Raw genomic sequence first — 15,901 nt, 5'->3', positions numbered from 1 at the left:
TTCTAACCCTGAAACATGTTCTAACCCTGAAACATGTTCTAACCCTGAAATGTTTTCTAATCCTGAAACATGTTCTAACCCTGAAACATGGTCTAACCCTGAAATGTGTTCTAACCCTGAAACATGTTCTAACCCCTGTAATGTGTTCTAACCCTGAAACATGTTCTGAACCCTGAAACATGTTCTAACCGCTGAAACGTGTTCTGAACCCTGAAATGTGTTATAACCCTGAAACATGTTCTAACCCTGAAACATGTTCTAACCCTGAAATGTGTTCTAACCCTGAAACATGTTCTAACCCCTGCAACGTGTTCTAACCCTGAAACATGTTCTAACTGCTGAAACGTGCTCTGAACCCTGAAACATGTTCTAACCCCTGAAACATGTTCTGAACCCTGAAACATGTTCTAACCCCTGAAACATGTTCTGAACCCTGAAACATGTTCTAACCGCTGAAACGTGTTCTGAACCCCGAAATGTGTTCTAACCCTGAAACATGTTCTAACCCTGAAACATGTTCTAACCCTGAAATGTGTTCTAACCCCGAAACATGTTCTAACCGCTGAATCGTGTTCTAACCCTGAAACATGTTCTAACCGCTGAAACATGTTCTAACCCTAAAACATGTTCTAACCCTGAAACATGTTCTGAACCCTGAAATGTGTTATAACCCTGAAACATGTTCTTACCCTGAAACATGTTCTAACCCTGAAATGTGTTCTAACCCTGAAACATGTTCTAACCCCTGTAATGTGTTCTAACCCTGAAACATGTTCTGAACCCTGAAACATGTTCTAACCCCTGAAACATGTTCTGAACCCTGAAACATGTTCTAACCGCTGAAACGTGTTCTGAACCCTGAAATGTGTTATAACCCTGAAACATGTTCTAACCCTGAAACATGTTCTAATCCTGAAATGTGTTCTAACCCCGAAACATGTTCTAACCCCTGCAACGTGTTCTAACCCTGAAACATCTTCTAACTGCTTAAACGTGCTCTGAACCCTGAAACATGTTCTAACCCCTGAAACACGTTCTGAACCCTGAAACATGTTCTAACCGCTGAAACGTGTTCTGAACCCTGAAATGTGTTCTAACCCTGAAACATGTTCTAACCCTGAAACATGTTCTAACCCTGAAATGTGTTCTAACCCCGAAACATGTTCTAACCGCTGAATCGTGTTCTAACCCTGAAACATGTTCCAAACCCTGAAACATGTTCTGAACCCTGAAATGTGTTATAACCCTGAAACATGTTCTAACCCTGAAACATGTTCTAACCCTGAAGTGTGTTCTAACCCTGAAACATGTTCTAACCCCTGCAACGTGTTCTAACCCTGAAACATGTTCTAACTGCTGAAACGTGCTCTGAACCCTGAAACATGTTCTAACCCCTGAAACATGTTCTGAACCCTGAAACATGTTCTAACCCCTGAAACATGTTCTGAACCCTGAAACATGTTCTAACCGCTGAAACGTGTTCTGAACCCTGAAATGTGTTCTGAACCCCTGAAACATGTTCTGAACCCTGAAACATGTTCTAACCCCTGAAACATGTTCTGAACCCTGAAACATGTTCTAACCGCTGAAACGGGTTCTGAACCCTGAAACATGTTCTAACCGCTGAAACGTGTTCTGAACCCTGAAATGTGTTCTAACCCTGAAACATGTTCTAACCCTGAAACATGTTCTAACCCTGAAATGTGTTCTAACCCCGAAACATGTTCTAACCGCTGAAACGTGTTCTAACCCTGAAACATGTTCTAACCCTGAAATGTGTTCTAACCCCGAAACATGTTCTAACCGCTGAAACGTGTTCTAACCCTGAAACATGTTCTAACCGCTGAAACATGTTCTAACCCTGAAACATGTTCTAACCCTGAAACGTGTTCTAACCGCTGAAACGTGTTCTAACCCCTGAAACGTGTTCTAACCCCTGAAACGTGTTCTAACCGCTGAAACGTGTTCTAACCACTGAAACATGTTCTAACCCTGAAACATGTTCTAACCCTGAAACGTGTTCTGAACCCTGAAACGTGTTCTTACCACTGAAACATGTTCTGAACCCTGAAACATGTTCTAACCACTGAAACGTGTTCTAACCCTGAAACATGCTCTAACACTGAAACATGTTATAACCCCTGAAACGTGTTCTGAACCCTGAAACATGTTTTAACCCTGAAACATGTTCTAACCCTGAAACATGTTCTAACCCTGAAATGTGTTCTAATCCTGAAACATGTTCTAACCCTGAAACATGTTCTAACCCTGAAATGTGTTCTAACCCTGAAACATGTTCTAACCCCTGTAATGTGTTCTAACCCTGAAACATGTTCTGAACCCTGAAACATGTTCTAACCCCTGAAACATGTTCTGAACCCTGAAACATGTTCTAACCGCTGAAACGTGTTCTGAACCCTGAAATGTGTTATAACCCTGAAACATGTTCTAACCCTGAAACATGTTCTAACCCTGAAATGTGTTCTAACCCCGAAACATGTTCTAACCCCTGCAACGTGTTCTAACCCTGAAACATGTTCTAACTGCTTAAACGTGCTCTGAACCCTGAAACATGTTCTAACCCCTGAAACATGTTCTGAACCCTGAAACATGTTCTAACCGCTGAAACGTGTTCTGAACCCTGAAATGTGTTCTAACCCTGAAACATGTTCTAACCCTGAAACATGTTCTAACCCTGAAATGTGTTCTAACCCCGAAACATGTTCTAACCGCTGAATCGTGTTCTAACGCTGAAACATGTTCCAAACCCTGAAACATGTTCTGAACCCTGAAATGTGTTATAACCCTGAAACATGTTCTAACCCTGAAACATGTTCTAACCCTGAAATGTGTTCTAACCCTGAAACATGTTCTAACTGCTGAAACGTGTTCTAACCCTGAAACATGTTCTAACTGCTGAAACGTGCTCTGAACCCTGAAACATGTTCTAACCCCTGAAACATGTTCTGAACCCTGAAACATGTTCTAACCCCTGAAACATGTTCTGAACCCTGAAACATGTTCTAACCGCTGAAACGTGTTCTGAACCCTGAAATGTGTTCTAACCCTGAAACATGTTCTAACCCTGAAATGTGTTCTAACCCCGAAACATGTTCTAACCGCTGAAACGTGTTCTAACCCTGGAACATGTTCTAACCGCTGAAACATGTTCTAACCCTGAAACATGTTCTAACCCTGAAACGTGTTCTAACCGCTGAAATGTGTTCTAACCCCTGAAACGTGTTCTAACCCCTGAAACGTGTTCTAACCGCTGAAACGTGTTCTAACCACTGAAACATGTTCTAACCCTGAAACATGTTCTAACCCTGAAACGTGTTCTGAACCCTGAAACGTGTTCTTACCACTGAAAGATGTTCTGAACCCTGAAACATGTTCTAACCACTGAAACGTGTTCTAACCCTGAAACATGTTCTAACCCCTGTAATGTGTTCTAACCCTGAAACATGTTCTAACCCTGAAACATGTTCTAACCCCTGAAACATGTTCTGAACCCTGAAACATGTTCTAACCGCTGAAACGTGTTCTGAACCCTGAAATGTGTTATAACCCTGAAACATGTTCTAACCCTGAAACATGTTCTAACCCTGAAATGTGTTCTAACCCTGAAACATGTTCTAACCCCTGCAACGTGTTCTAACCCTGAAACATGTTCTAACCCCTGAAACGTGCTCTGAACCCTGAAACATGTTCTAACCCCTGAAACATGTTCTGAACCCTGAAACATGTTCTAACCCCTGAAACATGTTCTGAACCCTGAAACATGTTCTAACCGCTGAAACGTGTTCTGAACCCTGAAACATGTTCTAACCGCTGAAACGTGTTCTGAACCCTGAAATGTGTTCTAACCCTGAAACATGTTCTAACCCTGAAACATGTTCTAACCCTGAAATGTGTTCTGAACCCTGAAACATGTTCTAACCGCTGAAACGTGTTCTAACCCTGAAACATGTTCTAACCCTGAAATGTGTTCTAACCCCGAAACATGTTCTAACCGCTGAAACGTGTTCTAACCCTGAAACATGTTCTAACCGCTGAAACATGTTCTAACCCTGAAACATGTTCTAACCCTGAAACGTGTTCTAACCGCTGAAACGTGTTCTAACCCCTGAAACGTGTTCTAACCCCTGAAACGTGTTCTAACCGCTGAAACGTGTTCTAACCACTGAAACATGTTCTAACCCTGAAACATGTTCTAACCCTGAAACGTGTTCTGAACCCTGAAACGTGTTCTTACCACTGAAACATGTTCTGAACCCTGAAACATGTTCTAACCACTGAAACGTGTTCTAACCCTGAAACATGCTCTAACACTGAAACATGTTCTAACCCCTGAAACGTGTTCTGAACCCTGAAACATGTTTTAACCCTGAAACATGTTCTAACCCTGAAACATGTTCTAACCCTGAAATGTGTTCTAATCCTGAAACATGTTCTAACCCTGAAACATGTTCTAACCCTGAAATGTGTTCTAACCCTGAAACATGTTCTAACCCCTGTAATGTGTTCTAACCCTGAAACATGTTCTGAACCCTGAAAAATGTTCTAACCCCTGAAACATGTTCTGAACCCTGAAACATGTTCTAACCGCTGAAACGTGTTCTGAACCCTGAAATGTGTTATAACCCTGAAACATGTTCTAACCCTGAAACATGTTCTAATCCTGAAATGTGTTCTAACCCCGAAACATGTTCTAACCCCTGCAACGTGTTCTAACCCTGAAATATGTTCTAACTGCTTAAACGTGCTCTGAACCCTGAAACATGTTCTAACCCTGAAACATGTTCTAACCCTGAAACGTGTTCTAACCGCTGAAATGTGTTCTAACCCCTGAAACGTGTTCTAACCCCTGAAACGTGTCCTAACCGCTGAAACGTGTTCTAACCACTGAAACATGCTCTAACACTGAAACATGTTCTAACCCTGAAACATGTTCTGAACCCTGAAATGTGTTATAACCCTGAAACATGTTCTAACCCTGAAATGTGTTCTAACCCTGAAACATGTTCTAACCCCTGCAACGTGTTCTAACCCTGAAAAATGTTCTAACTGCTGAAACGTGCTCTGAACCCTGAAACATGTTCTAACCCCTGAAACATGTTCTGAACCCTGAAACATGTTCTAACCCCTAAAACGTGTTCTAACCGCTGAAACGTGTTCTAACCACTGAAACATGCTCTAACACTGAAACATGTTCTAACCCTGAAACATGTTCTAACCCTGAAATGTGTTCTAACCCTGAAACATGTTCTAACCCCTGCAACGTGTTCTAACCCTGAAACATGTTCTAACTGCTGAAACGTGCTCTGAACCCTGAAACATGTTCTAACCCCTGAAACATGTTCTGAACCCTGAAACATGTTCTAACCCCTGAAACATGTTCTGAACCCTGAAACATGTTCTAACCGCTGAAACGTGTTCTGAACCCTGAAATGTGTTCTAACCCTGAAACATGTTCTAACCCTGAGACGTGTTCTAACCGCTGAAATGTGTTCTAACCCCTGAAACGTGTTCTAACCCCTGAAACGTGTTCTAACCCTGAAACATGTTCTAACCCTGAAACGTTTTCTGAACCCTGAAACGTGTTCTAACCACTGAAACATGTTCTGAACCCTGAAACATGTTCTAACCACTGAAATGTGTTCTAACCCTGAAACATGCTCTAACACTGAAACATGTTCTAACCCCTGAAACGTGTTCTAACCCCTGAAACGTGTTCTGAACCCTGAAACGTGTTCTTACCACTGAAACATGTTCTGAACCCTGAAACATGTTCTTACCACTGAAACGTGTTCTAACCCTGAAACATGTTCTAACCCTGAAACATGTTCTAACCCTGAAACATGTTCTAACCCTGAAATGTTTTCTAATCCTGCAACATGTTCTAACCCTGAAACATGGTCTAACCCTGAAATGTGTTCTAACCCTGAAACATGTTCTAACCCCTGTAATGTGTTCTAACCCTGAAACATGTTCTGAACCCTGAAACATGTTCTAACCGTTGAAACGTGTTCTGAACCCTGAAATGTGTTATAACCCTGAAACATGTTCTAACCCTGAAACATGTTCTAACCCCTGCAACGTGTTCTAACCCTGAAACATGTTCTAACTGCTGAAACATGCTCTGAACCCTGAAACATGTTCTAACCCCTGAAACATGTTCTGAACCCTGAAACATGTTCTAACCCCTGAAACATGTTCTGAACCCTGAAACATGTTCTAACCGCTGAAACGTGTTCTGAACCCTGAAATGTGTTCTAACCCTGAAACATGTTCTAACCCTGAAACATGTTCTAACCCTGAAATGTGTTCTAACCCCGAAACATGTTCTAACCGCTGAATCGTGTTCTAACCCTGAAACATGTTCTAACCGCTGAAACATGTTCTAACCCTAAAACATGTTCTAACCCTGAAACATGTTCTGAACCCTGAAATGTGTTATAACCCTGAAACATGTTCTAACCCTGAAACATGTTCTAACCCTGAAATGTGTTCTAACCCTGAAACATGTTCTAACCCCTGCAACGTGTTCTAACCCTGAAACATGTTCTATCTGCTTAAACGTGCTCTGAACCCTGACACATGTTCTAACCCCTGAAACATGTTCTGAACCCTGAAACATGTTCTAACCCCTGAAACATGTTCTGAACCCTGAAACATGTTCTAACCGCTGAAACGTGTTCTGAACCCTGAAATGTGTTCTAACCCTGAAACATGTTCTAACCCTTAAATGTGTTCTAACCCTGAAACATGTTCTAACCGCTGAAACGTGTTCTAACCCTGGAACATGTTCTAACCGCTGAAACATGTTCTAACCCTGAAACATGTTCTAACCCTGAAACGTGTTCTAACCGCTGAAATGTGTTCTAACCCCTGAAACGTGTTCTAACCCCTGAAACGTGTTCTAACCGCTGAAACGTGTTCTAACCACTGAAACATGTTCTAACCCTGAAACATGTTCTAACCCTGAAACGTGTTCTGAACAATGAAACGTGTTCTTACCACTGAAAGATGTTCTGAACCCTGAAACATGTTCTAACCACTGAAACGTGTTCTAACCCTGAAACATGTTCTAACCCCTGTAATGTGTTCTAACCCTGAAACATGTTCTGAACCCTGAAACATGTTCTAACCCCTGAAACATGTTCTGAACCCTGAAACATGTTCTAACCGCTGAAACGTGTTCTGAACCCTGAAATGTGTTATAACCCTGAAACATGTTCTAACCCTGAAACATGTTCTAACCCTGAAATGTGTTCTAACCCTGAAACATGTTCTAACCCCTGCAACGTGTTCTAACCCTGAAACATGTTCTAACCCCTGAAATGTGCTCTGAACCCTGAAACATGTTCTAACCCCTGAAACATGTTCTGAACCCTGAAACATGTTCTAACCCCTGAAACATGTTCTGAACCCTGAAACATGTTCTAACCGCTGAAACGTGTTCTGAACCCTGAAATGTGTTCTAACCCTGAAACATGTTCTAACCCTGAAACATGTTCTAACCCTGAAATGTGTTCTAACCCCGAAACATGTTCTAACCCCTGAAACGTGTTCTAACCCTGAAACATGTTCTAACCCTGAAATGTGTTCTAACCCTGAAACATGTTCTAACCGCTGAAACGTGTTCTAACCCTGAAACATGTTCTAACCGCTGAAACATGTTCTAACCCTGAAACATGTTCTAACCCTGAAACGTGTTCTAACCGCTGAAACGTGTTCTAACCCCTGAAACGTGTTCTAACCCCTGAAACGTGTTCTAACCGCTGAAACGTGTTCTAACCACTGAAACATGTTCTAACCCTGAAACATGTTCTAACCCTGAAACGTGTTCTGAACCCTGAAACGTGTTCTTACCACTGAAACATGTTCTGAACCCTGAAACATGTTCTAACCACTGAAACGTGTTCTAACCCTGAAACATGCTCTAACACTGAAACATGTTCTAACCCCTGAAATGTGTTCTGAACCCTGAAACATGTTTTAACCCTGAAACATGTTCTAACCCTGAAACATGTTCTAACCCTGAAATGTGTTCTAATCCTGAAACATGTTCTAACCCTGAAACATGTTCTAACCCTGAAATGTGTTCTAACCCTGAAACATGTTCTAACCCCTGTAATGTGTTCTAACCCTGAAACATGTTCTGAACCCTGAAACATGTTCTAACCCCTGAAACATGTTCTGAACCCTGAAACATGTTCTAACCGCTGAAACGTGTTCTGAACCCTGAAACGTGTTCTAACCCTGAAACATGTTCTAACCCTGAAACATGTTCTAACCCTGAAATGTGTTCTAACCCCGAAACATGTTCTAACCGCTGAAACGTGTTCTAACCCTGAAACATGTTCTATCTGCTTAAACGTGCTCTGAACCCTGACACATGTTCTAACCCCTGAAACATGTTCTGAACCCTGAAACATGTTCTAACCCCTGAAACATGTTCTGAACCCTGAAACATGTTCTAACCGCTGAAACGTGTTCTGAACCCTGAAATGTGTTCTAACCCTGAAACATGTTCTAACCCTTAAATGTGTTCTAACCCTGAAACATGTTCTAACCGCTGAAACGTGTTCTAACCCTGGAACATGTTCTAACCGCTGAAACATGTTCTAACCCTGAAACATGTTCTAACCCTGAAACGTGTTCTAACCGCTGAAATGTGTTCTAACCCCTGAAACGTGTTCTAACCCCTGAAACGTGTTCTAACCGCTGAAACGTGTTCTAACCACTGAAACATGTTCTAACCCTGAAACATGTTCTAACCCTGAAACGTGTTCTGAACAATGAAACGTGTTCTTACCACTGAAAGATGTTCTGAACCCTGAAACATGTTCTAACCACTGAAACGTGTTCTAACCCTGAAACATGTTCTAACCCCTGTAATGTGTTCTAACCCTGAAACATGTTCTGAACCCTGAAACATGTTCTAACCCCTGAAACATGTTCTGAACCCTGAAACATGTTCTAACCGCTGAAACGTGTTCTGAACCCTGAAATGTGTTATAACCCTGAAACATGTTCTAACCCTGAAACATGTTCTAACCCTGAAATGTGTTCTAACCCTGAAACATGTTCTAACCCCTGCAACGTGTTCTAACCCTGAAACATGTTCTAACCCCTGAAATGTGCTCTGAACCCTGAAACATGTTCTAACCCCTGAAACATGTTCTGAACCCTGAAACATGTTCTAACCCCTGAAACATGTTCTGAACCCTGAAACATGTTCTAACCGCTGAAACGTGTTCTGAACCCTGAAATGTGTTCTAACCCTGAAACATGTTCTAACCCTGAAACATGTTCTAACCCTGAAATGTGTTCTAACCCCGAAACATGTTCTAACCCCTGAAACGTGTTCTAACCCTGAAACATGTTCTAACCCTGAAATGTGTTCTAACCCTGAAACATGTTCTAACCGCTGAAACGTGTTCTAACCCTGAAACATGTTCTAACCGCTGAAACATGTTCTAACCCTGAAACATGTTCTAACCCTGAAACGTGTTCTAACCGCTGAAACGTGTTCTAACCCCTGAAACGTGTTCTAACCCCTGAAACGTGTTCTAACCGCTGAAACGTGTTCTAACCACTGAAACATGTTCTAACCCTGAAACATGTTCTAACCCTGAAACGTGTTCTGAACCCTGAAACGTGTTCTTACCACTGAAACATGTTCTGAACCCTGAAACATGTTCTAACCACTGAAACGTGTTCTAACCCTGAAACATGCTCTAACACTGAAACATGTTCTAACCCCTGAAATGTGTTCTGAACCCTGAAACATGTTTTAACCCTGAAACATGTTCTAACCCTGAAACATGTTCTAACCCTGAAATGTGTTCTAATCCTGAAACATGTTCTAACCCTGAAACATGTTCTAACCCTGAAATGTGTTCTAACCCTGAAACATGTTCTAACCCCTGTAATGTGTTCTAACCCTGAAACATGTTCTGAACCCTGAAACATGTTCTAACCCCTGAAACATGTTCTGAACCCTGAAACATGTTCTAACCGCTGAAACGTGTTCTGAACCCTGAAATGTGTTATAACCCTGAAACATGTTCTAACCCTGAAACATGTTCTAATCCTGAAATGTGTTCTAACCCCGAAACATGTTCTAACCCCTGCAACGTGTTCTAACCCTGAAACATGTTCTAACTGCTTAAACGTGCTCTGAACCCTGAAACATGTTCTAACCCCTGAAACATGTTCTGAACCCTGAAACATGTTATAACCCCTGAAACATGTTCTGAACCCTGAAACATGTTCTAACCGCTGAAACGTGTTCTGAACCCTGAAATGTGTTCTAACCCTGAAACATGTTCTAACCCTGAAACATGTTCTAACCCTGAAATGTGTTCTAACCCCGAAACATGTTCTAACCGCTGAAACGTGTTCTAACCCTGAAACATGTTCTTTTTTTTTTTTTTTTTTTTTTTTTCTGTTCTAACCCTGAAACATGTTCTAACCCTGAAACGTGTTCTAACCGCTGAAACGTGTTCTAACCCCTGAAACGTGTTCTAACCCCTGAAACGTGTTCTAACCGCTGAAACGTGTTCTAACCACTGAAACATGCTCTAACACTGAAACATGTTCTAACCCTGAAACATGTTCTGAACCCTGAAATGTGTTATAACCCTGAAACATGTTCTAACCCTGAAACATGTTCTAACCCTGAAATGTGTTCTAACCCTGAAACATGTTCTAACCCCTGCAACGTGTTCTAACCCTGAAATGTGTTCTAACCCTGAAACATGTTATAACCCCTGAAACATGTTCTGAACCCTGAAACATGTTCAAACCGCTGAAACGTGTTCTGAACCCTGAAATGTGTTCTAACCCTGAAACATGTTCTAACCCTGAAACATGTTCTAACCCTGAAATGTGTTCTAACCCCGAAACATGTTCTAACCGCTGAAACGTGTTCTAACCCTGAAACAGGTCCTTTTTTTTCTTTTTTTTTTTTTTTTTTCTGTTCTAACCCTGAAACATGTTCTAACCCTGAAACGTGTTCTAACCCCTGAAACGTGTTCTAACCCCTGAAACGTGTTCTAACCCCTGAAACGTGTTCTAACCGCTGAAACGTGTTCTAACCACTGAAACATGCTCTAACACTGAAACATGTTCTAACCCTGAAACATGTTCTGAACCCTGAAATGTGTTATAACCCTGAAACATGTTCTAACCCTGAAACATGTTCTAACCCTGAAATGTGTTCTAACCCTGAAACATGTTCTAACCCCTGCAACGTGTTCTAACCCTGAAACATGTTCTAACTGCTGAAACGTGCTCTGAACCCTGAAACATGTTCTAACCCCTGAAACATGTTCTGAACCCTGAAACATGTTCTAACCCCTGAAACATGTTCTGAACCCTGAAACATGTTCTAACCGCTGAAACGTGTTCTGAACCCTGAAATGTGTTATAACCCTGAAACATTTTCTAACCCTGAAACATGTTCTAACCCTGAAATGTGTTCTAACCCCGAAACATGTTCTGAACCCTGAAACGTGTTCTTACCACTGAAACGTGTTCTAACCCTGAAACATGTTTTAACCCTGAAACATGTTCTAACCCTGAAACATGTTCTAACCCTGAAATGTGTTCTAATCCTGAAACATGTTCTAACCCTGAAACATGTTCTAACCCTGTAATGTGTTCTAACCCTGAAACATGTTCTAACCCCTGTAATGTGTTCTAACCCTGAAACATGTTCTGAACCCTGAAACATGTTCTAACCCTGAAACATGTTCTAAACCTGAAACGTGTTCTAACCCCTGAAACATGTTCTAACCCTGAAACATGTTCTAACCGCTGAAACATGTTCTAACCCTGAAACATGTTCTAACCCTGAAACGTGTTCTGAACCCTGAAACGTGTTCTTACCACTGAAACATGTTCTGAACCCTGAAACATGTTCTAACCACTGAAACGTGTTCTAACCCTGAAACATGCTCTAACACTGAAACATGTTCTAACCCCTGAAATGTGTTCTGAACCCTGAAACATGTTTTAACCCTGAAACATGTTCTAACCCTGAAACATGTTCTAACCCTGAAATGTGTTCTAATCCTGAAACATGTTCTAACCCTGAAACATGTTCTAACCCTGAAATGTGTTCTAACCCTGAAACATGTTCTAACCCCTGTAATGTGTTCTAACCCTGAAACATGTTCTGAACCCTGAAACATGTTCTAACCCCTGAAACATGTTCTGAACCCTGAAACATGTTCTAACCGCTGAAACGTGTTCTGAACCCTGAAATGTGTTATAACCCTGAAACATGTTCTAACCCTGAAACATGTTCTAATCCTGAAATGTGTTCTAACCCCGAAACATGTTCTAACCCCTGCAACGTGTTCTAACCCTGAAACATGTTCTAACTGCTTAAACGTGCTCTGAACCCTGAAACATGTTCTAACCCCTGAAACATGTTCTGAACCCTGAAACATGTTATAACCCCTGAAACATGTTCTGAACCCTGAAACATGTTCTAACCGCTGAAACGTGTTCTGAACCCTGAAATGTGTTCTAACCCTGAAACATGTTCTAACCCTGAAACATGTTCTAACCCTGAAATGTGTTCTAACCCCGAAACATGTTCTAACCGCTGAAACGTGTTCTAACCCTGAAACATGTTCTTTTTTTTTTTTTTTTTTTTTTTTTTCTGTTCTAACCCTGAAACATGTTCTAACCCTGAAACGTGTTCTAACCGCTGAAACGTGTTCTAACCCCTGAAACGTGTTCTAACCCCTGAAACGTGTTCTAACCGCTGAAACGTGTTCTAACCACTGAAACATGCTCTAACACTGAAACATGTTCTAACCCTGAAACATGTTCTGAACCCTGAAATGTGTTATAACCCTGAAACATGTTCTAACCCTGAAACATGTTCTAACCCTGAAATGTGTTCTAACCCTGAAACATGTTCTAACCCCTGCAACGTGTTCTAACCCTGAAATGTGTTCTAACCCTGAAACATGTTATAACCCCTGAAACATGTTCTGAACCCTGAAACATGTTCAAACCGCTGAAACGTGTTCTGAACCCTGAAATGTGTTCTAACCCTGAAACATGTTCTAACCCTGAAACATGTTCTAACCCTGAAATGTGTTCTAACCCCGAAACATGTTCTAACCGCTGAAACGTGTTCTAACCCTGAAACAGGTCCTTTTTTTTCTTTTTTTTTTTTTTTTTTCTGTTCTAACCCTGAAACATGTTCTAACCCTGAAACGTGTTCTAACCCCTGAAACGTGTTCTAACCCCTGAAACGTGTTCTAACCCCTGAAACGTGTTCTAACCGCTGAAACGTGTTCTAACCACTGAAACATGCTCTAACACTGAAACATGTTCTAACCCTGAAACATGTTCTGAACCCTGAAATGTGTTATAACCCTGAAACATGTTCTAACCCTGAAACATGTTCTAACCCTGAAATGTGTTCTAACCCTGAAACATGTTCTAACCCCTGCAACGTGTTCTAACCCTGAAACATGTTCTAACTGCTGAAACGTGCTCTGAACCCTGAAACATGTTCTAACCCCTGAAACATGTTCTGAACCCTGAAACATGTTCTAACCCCTGAAACATGTTCTGAACCCTGAAACATGTTCTAACCGCTGAAACGTGTTCTGAACCCTGAAATGTGTTATAACCCTGAAACATTTTCTAACCCTGAAACATGTTCTAACCCTGAAATGTGTTCTAACCCCGAAACATGTTCTGAACCCTGAAACGTGTTCTTACCACTGAAACGTGTTCTAACCCTGAAACATGTTTTAACCCTGAAACATGTTCTAACCCTGAAACATGTTCTAACCCTGAAATGTGTTCTAATCCTGAAACATGTTCTAACCCTGAAACATGTTCTAACCCTGTAATGTGTTCTAACCCTGAAACATGTTCTAACCCCTGTAATGTGTTCTAACCCTGAAACATGTTCTGAACCCTGAAACATGTTCTAACCCTGAAACATGTTCTAAACCTGAAACGTGTTCTAACCCCTGAAACATGTTCTAACCCTGAAACATGTTCTAACCGCTGAAACGTGTTCTGAACCCTGAAACATGTTCTAACCGCTGAAACGTGTTCTAACCCTGAAACGTGTTCTAACCCTGAAACATGTTCTAACCTTGAAGAGATGAACAAAAGGAAACTGTTCGTGTTTTATCCAGTTGAAGCGCTCTGAAGTCCTCCCGCTCCTGAATCAGTGAAATAATTTCTGGACATGAGAGGGCACTGAAATGTGGACCAAACCGATTGGGAACGTCAGGCTGTGGCTTCTTCACAGGGTTTCAGATGGAAACCATCTGCAGTCTGATGGCCGAAGCTTCCATGATGAAGAGGTAAAGCCACTGTGGTGACTCAGCTGGGATTTCATTACGCTGCAGGTTGTTTGATTTGTAAAAGGAGGCGTCAGCTGGATAAAAATAAGCTGCTGATGTCAGCCGGGTGGAGCTTAAGCTGGATGAAGCCACGGCAGCTTTCAAACACAGAGTGACACTTTCTAAAAACAGCAGAGGAGCTATTTCTGGACATGTGGATGGTGTGTGTGCTGATGTGTGTGTGATGTGTGTGCTGATGTGTGTTATGTGTGTGCCTGCATGTGTTTATGTATTTGTGTGTTGAAGCCATATCTAGCAATCGCCGAGCTGCCTGTAGCTAAGAGCTAACCAGATGACGGAGATAAGCGGGCTAAAGCTAAGTTACGCTTTTAACTAAAAACCACGGTTGTTCTACATTCCTCCTTCATGATGTGGGAAATTGGGTACCTGTCAATCAAAAGGACATGCTCCAAAATATGTTGACTTTCGAGATTAAATTACATTTAAACGGGCGAGTTAGGATAAAATTCTCTCCCCCCACAGTTGTCATGAAGTTTAACCTGACCTATTTAACCTAAAATAATTTTGTTCCAGGCTAAAAACGTGTTTATTTCTGCTGTAACATGTTTATTTCTGGTCTTTTTTCAATGGGAGACGATGGGGATTTGCTCTGTTTTGGAGCCCCTAATGGAAAAATGGGGAACTGCAGCTTCTGGCACTTCTACATCGACTTCACTTTTGACTGGGCTGCTTGGTTGATGCATGAGCGTTAATGCACACATTTATTTATTTATGTGTTCATGCGTGTGCCCTGTATGCGTTGATGCATGTGTTTGTGTGATTATGCATGTGCATTGATACGTGTGTTTATGTGTGTGCGTTGGTGTGTGTGTATATGCATGTCAATCCTCACCCTCTCCAGCGTGATCTCTTCATACTCCAGCTCTCCCTCTGATCCGTTCATCTGTAACGACACAAAACAGTCAGAAAGGGTTAAAATCACAACGAGGCTTCTCTCGCTCTCTCTCTCTCTCTCCTTGTTGCCACGACAACGTCGTGGTAACAGCTGTCGCTCCCTAAGGGGGCCTGTTACCTAGACAACTTTCACTGTCGCTGTGACGACCACTTCATATGAATGTCTCCAGAACAGGATGAGGTTCCAACATGACTTCCATTTTTATACCTGTTTAATCAAGTAAAACAAAGTTTACACACTGAGAGGATTTCTCATGGATGTAGAGGATGTCTACGCTGGACCGTTTCACACAGCGAGACTGGAACCAGTAACATGTAGGATGTCTACACTGGACCGTTTCACACAGCGAGACTGGAACCAGTAACATGGAGGATGTCTACACTGGACCGTTTCACTCAATGAGACTGGAACCAGTAACATGGAGGATGTCTACACTGGACAGTTTCACACAACGAGACTGGAACCAGTAACATGGAGGATGTCTACACTGGACCGTTTCACACAACCAGACTGGAACCAGTAACATGGAGGATGTCTACACTGGACCGTTTCACTCAATGAGACTGGAACCAGTAACATGGAGGAT

General features: G+C 41.8%; 1 protein-coding gene across 2 annotated transcripts in view; it reads right to left on the bottom strand.

Moving 5' to 3' along the window:
- The window catches only part of LOC306769438 (disks large homolog 4-like), a gene marked incomplete at both ends in the record, with an annotated part of 206,243 nt that overhangs the window by 78,806 nt on the left and 111,536 nt on the right, over positions 1 to 15,901 (bottom strand). For both annotated transcript variants that reach the window (XM_079258043.1, XM_079258042.1), the window contains one exon: positions 15,253 to 15,303. In XM_079258043.1, coding sequence (XP_079114169.1) covers positions 15,253 to 15,303 — 51 coding nt within the window. The remainder of the gene's footprint in view (positions 1 to 15,252; positions 15,304 to 15,901) is intronic.

Source organism: Telmatherina bonti (assembly GCF_933228915.1).
Source record: "Telmatherina bonti genome assembly, chromosome: 18".
Taxonomy (NCBI): Eukaryota; Metazoa; Chordata; class Actinopteri; order Atheriniformes; family Telmatherinidae; genus Telmatherina; species Telmatherina bonti.
The sequence above is the reverse complement of the archived record's forward strand: the minus strand, read 5'-3'. Positions and strand labels throughout refer to the sequence as shown.